General features: G+C 38.3%; 1 protein-coding gene across 1 annotated transcript in view; it reads left to right on the top strand.

Annotated features, from left to right (window-relative positions):
* The window catches only part of CALM2 (calmodulin 2), a 30,036-nt gene that overhangs the window by 15,066 nt on the left and 9,438 nt on the right, over window positions 1-5,532 (top strand). The window contains exon 3 of the mRNA XM_003787895.3: window positions 4,809-4,839. Within this exon, the coding sequence (XP_003787943.1) occupies window positions 4,809-4,839 (31 nt within the window). The remainder of the gene's footprint in view (window positions 1-4,808; window positions 4,840-5,532) is intronic.

Here is a 5,532-nt window from a genome sequence, read left to right as displayed (position 1 = left end):
AGCCGCCGCCCGGCTCGGCTGGGCTCGCGCCCCAGCTGCTTGCTGCGCTGGCACCTGCAGGACTGCGGAGGGCTGCGGAGCGGCCGTGGGGGAGGGTCCGCGACAGTTTCCTAGCCCCTTCCGGCAACCCAGATCTTCTTCCTTCATTTGGGCCTTGGGCCATCTTCCACCACCCAGGGCGGATGATTAAAAAAAAAAAAAAAAGTTTTTTTTAAAAAACTGGTTTTGTCGTTGAAGGAAACGATCTGTGTCCCTGAAGTCGGTGGCGCTCCCTCGAAACTCTCATCTTGTTAGAGAAAGTATTAGGCTCCAGAGTCTGACTCTGTTAACCACCGAGCGAAAGCCAGCTCCATGGGGACTGCCACAACAGGAAGGATGCCTTTGTAAAGAGCCACGTCTATAGCCTATTCACAACTTAAGTGCGCATCTATGTTCTTTAACATAGAACCATTACCACATATAGCATTCCCCTCCTCTCCTTTTGAAAATGATTCGGATTTCCGTATACAAATTGCCAGATTTTGCTAACGTACAGTTCAGTTTATTTGTACAATACTGAATTGTCAAATGCTGTAGTGGTAGAAAGAGTGTTGAGGGAGAACAGGAAAAATTTAAAAGCATTTGCCTGTCACCTAAACAGACTGGCGCTCATGTTTTTTGGTGTAAAAAAACAAAAATGAGAGGGATAATTTGTGATACTTATTTTGCGGTTCCTTCTGCCAAGTGGTTACAGCGATGGGTGTGTCCAGGATGCAAGGTGACATCTTAAACAGGAGTTGGGGATCCTTGCCAACTGAAACCTCCAGCCTGTATGGGTGTGGGGAAAGGAGTTCACCTTGGATAATACCGGCGTTCATTTAAGTTTGATGGATTCAGTCCGTCTTGATAATTTTGAATCGTGTTATTTTGAATTAGAATATGCTGGTTGAATTTGTAACGTGTCTTTAAGATGTACTTTAAGTGTGTAATCAACAATCCAAGTTACGGGGTAATCCTTGCAAAAAAACTAAAAGGAGGTAAGGCTTTTGCAAATTAGTTCTGATAATTGAATTAAGGACTCAGATAAATATTTTTGGTAATGTACAATTTGTATCTAAATGCTTTTGTAGTCCCTTGCCCAATGATAAGCTTTTGTAACTGTTCTGCATTATTGATGCTTTTGGGGGGTTTTGTTAAATTGACAGTCATCTTGAGCTTATTTGAAGATGGCCTTGGGGTATCTTCATAATAGAGTGTAAGCTAGAACTACATCAAGTTAAAGAATGAATACACATTTATTTGATATGGAAGTAGAATAAGATTGCTCATGTCCTTAGTTTACATGTAGTCAGTATATGCACACTGAAAGAAGGCTTGCTTCTAGAATACTGGGGTAATGAGATAAGTAAAAGACGTGAAGGATTAGAGAATTTTGTTACTTGAGTTTAAATAATTTTATTAAGGCTCAAGGTCTGTTTCTGTTAGTCTCATAAAAATCAAAGTTTTCTTTGGCTCTATTAAAATACAGAAAGTTCTAGCTTCAGCTAGAATTTAGGCCGTTAGTAAAGGTCCTAATTTTAATGAAGCCATTTTATTCTAGTGTTTACTGTTTTGGTAGAAGATGCTATAAAGTGCTGTTCTGTCATAAATAAGGTTATCTTTTCACTGTAATGAAATAATTTAGACTTCTTTTGATATAGGCAAAGCAAATATCTCAGCCTACAGGAAAAACATCAGAAGAAGCCTTTGTTATATCTAAGTACTAGCAGGGAATGAACGGTGGGAATGGGTGAAGGATAGCAGTTTGTGTTTCCTTTCAAGCCTATGGACTTAAACATTGCATCAGTCAAGAACATTAATTTTTTTTTTCTTTTTATCACCTTTCACTAAATAAACCCTAAAAGTATTCACACCTTCATGCCATTTAGGAAATGTTTGATAGGTACATAATGTATTCAATTCGGGTCACGCATGTAACAGAGATGAGTACTTCACAGTGTCGACAGATCACCTGTGGTTCTCCAAAATGCAGATTCTAGTTCACTAGGTCTTTTGGAACCTGAGCTGAAGCTTTCTGTGGAGTGACAAGAGCAATAGGAAAAATTCTATCAATAGCTGCAAAAATAAGGAAGTAAGAACTAGTAAATTCCCTAGTGAATTAATCTGCACTTACTGAGATAAACACATATTTTAATGAGCTTGAGTTTTCCCTAAAGTATAATTCTTCTGGTTCTTCTTGCTATGAAAATGGCACTCTGTAGACACGAGAACCGAATTTATTTGTATAGTAGTCAGAAAAGGTAATATTGGAAAGTTTTATTTTCTTTTTAGCAATCTTCAATCTGAATGTTACTGGTAAAGTTTATTTTAAAACTTTGAACTCTGGATAAGTAGTAAATAGAAAAAGCTTCACAACCTTCTAAGCAAAATTTAGAGCCATATGAGTTAACTTAATCTTTTATGTGCTTAGTTTGTTCCTTGAAGATTGTTTTTTATAAGACTGCACTTGCCTGGAGCTGCACAAGATGGTATGAGATCCTTAAATTTTGACTCTCCAAGTGAACTTAAACAATTCTAGTTTTTTTTTTTTTTTTTTTGCTAACTTGCTTGTTTTTTCCTAAGGCCTTCTCATCATTCCTATATGTGATCCTTCCAAAATCTTCCCCTCATGTTGAGAGAATAACTCCACTGTCTCAACGCCTGTACATAGCAGTCATTCTTTCAGCTTTCACACATGCTGCAGTGCCTGCCACACATTGTGTTCAACATTTTTTGTCTCAAACTGATTTCACCTGCTGCATCTGTCCTTGTGTTGGGCCTTGTGGTTTCCGTTTGCACACATTTTTTCAGCTAAAGCAAGGAAAGTTAACTTTGAACAGGTTAGGTTTGTTGCAAAGGGCTTGGTGATGGCATTGCAGGTCTACCTTCTGTGTGGAAATTGTGCTAGTCAGGTTGATATTTAACAGGGTAAATTATAGTTAATTTATATAAAATAACAGTTGCCATTTTACTCTTTTTGGCTAGTTTTTTACGTAGCATTTCACTTTGCACAACATCCCTGCAAGGGCAGGTATTGTATTCTTGTGTTACAGATAAAGTTGACTATGAGTGGTTGAGTAACATGTCTAAGGTATCAGGTATTAGGAAGCAGAGGTGGGATACCATCCTAGCTGTGACTCAGATAGAACTTCCATGCTTTTTTTCACCAGGCCATTCTTTTAGAAATGAAGGGAGTTGTCTCGGCGCCTGTGTCTCAAGTGGCTAAGGTGCCAGCCACATACACCTAAGGTGGTGGGTTCGAATCCAGCCTGGGCCTGCCAAACAACAATGACGGCTACAACCAAAAAAAAAAAAATAGCTGGGCGTTGTGGTGGGCGCCTGTGGTCCCAGCTACTTGGGAGGCTGAGGCAGGAGACTCGCTTGAGCCCAGGAGTTGGAGGTTGCTGTGAGCTGTAATGCCACGGCACTCTACCCAGGGGGACAGCTTGAGGCTCTGTCTAAAAAAAAAAAAAAAAATGAAGAGAGTCCTGCAAAATGCAGTAACAAAGTAAACATTGACTTAGTGGATTTACTGGATTTTAAATCCGTCCATAGGGAAAAGTATGATTGACTTTACACCAAATATCTGTTGGTGGAGAATTGGGACTTGGGGTAAAAGTAGATAGATTTTTATATTATTAACTTTTGCATTTAAATGTATTTTTTGGCTCTTCAATTTTTAACTTATCAGCTCTTTCTTTGGTTTTTTAAAAAATAAGAATTTATATCATTGTCAAATCAGAATTGTTGAACAGGGAACAGAAACTTGTTTCTGGGTTCCTTTTCAAATTTTCTCATGCAGTGCCCTAGAGAAAATGTGAGGCCATTCCATTTTAAGGTGTGAACTTTCCCCAAGGGTGTGTTCATTTAAAAAGAGTGAAACTAGGGAATGTTTATTTTTCTTTTTTCTAGAATAAATGAAAGGATTAATTATAGTACACATGATTCCATCTTGGTAGGGATTTCAGAATAGGGGGCCATTTCTTGGCACTGCCCTACAGTACCACATAAGCAGTTGCTTTATGGATATATGTCCTAATCAGTGAAACATTCAAAGATGAAAGCCATCAGAACAGGGAGCCTGGATGTTTTTTGGTGCTGTGAATTAAAATCTTTAAGTTACTGGGTATGTCTGACACTTCAGTGCTTCATCCTGGTTGTTGATGACTACTTTTGGGGGGGGAGCCTGGCTGTAACCCAATTTCCCATCTGTAAGGTAGGGGCTCATAATACCATTATTATAGGGTGTTAGTGTGATGGTTGAATAAAGATAACATATAATGGGTTCTAGCCATGAAACTGAAAGTATTATTTAAAGCAAAGTCAGTAGCTCTCCCTGTGCCATAAAAACATGACAAACCTTAGCCTTATTTTGAGATTTCAAAAATCAAAAGACAATGTATCATGACAAACCTTAGCCTTATTTTGAGATTTCAAAAATCAAAAGACAATGTATAGGTAAACTTAACATTTTGTAAATATTGTAGGTCAGATGTTCTGAACCCCGAATTCTTTGCATTTGCCTGCTGGGTGAGAAGGAGAGGAGTAAAAGCTGGCAGCTCTTTTTAAAGTATGCTTCAAAAATATTGTGAAGTATTTGTGTGTCTTAAATTTGGAGTCAAGACAGCTTACCTTGACTTTTTTAATTCACCTTTGTTGCTTATCGTAAGGAATATTGAACTAAATGAAAGTTGTACATGGTAAAACTTGAATGCTTTTAAACTCCTTTCTGTAACTGCTAATCTGCATACTCTCATTTCATTTACCTTATCTCTTTGATTTCTTTGTAGGCTGACCAATTGACTGAAGAGCAGATTGCAGGTGAGAAATACTTCACTAGATAGTACCCTTTGAATTTTATTAGAAATTGAATAACCAACCTCAATAAGAGTTTGAAAGAATTGATTTTGGTGTATGTCATAAGTACTAACAAATGGGCATAATGTAGTACAGTAATTCCACCTGTTTTGATAGGTTATACTGTAAACAGGATATGTGGGACTAACTGCAGTAACAAAGACATGCATTTTAGTTTATGTGGATATACTTTGGAGCCCGGTGGTGAGCTATTTATTTTTTTGTTAAGCTACCTTACTGTAAAACAGGAATTTGGGGGTAGTAGCAAATACTGTAACTTTAGGTCATGAAAAAAAGGCCTAGAAATAACTACGGTAACTTGAAATGTAGAATCAGAAAATGAACATTGAGCTTACCCTAGTTTAAATTAGCTAATATTTTAACCTTAGAATTGTACATGTAGTCAATTGGGAAAAACCTTTTTAAATGAAAAGCTTATATTCAAAAGTTGGCATTCTCTTTGACTTTTGTCTTTAAAAAGTAGTGACAGCTGGCTCGGCGCCTATAGCTCAACCGGCTAAGGTGCCAGCCATGTACACCTAAGGTGGCGGGTTCGAATCCCCAGCCCGTACCCGCCAAACAACAATGACGGCTGCAACCAAAAAATAGCCGGGCGATGTGGCAGGCGCCTGTGGTCCCATCTACTTGGGAGGCGAA

The sequence above is a fragment of the Otolemur garnettii genome, unplaced genomic scaffold, assembly GCF_000181295.1.
Source record: "Otolemur garnettii isolate 467f Iridium unplaced genomic scaffold, OtoGar3 scaffold00024, whole genome shotgun sequence".
NCBI lineage: Eukaryota > Metazoa > Chordata > Mammalia > Primates > Galagidae > Otolemur > Otolemur garnettii.
This window is presented reverse-complemented; position numbering and strand designations above follow the sequence as displayed.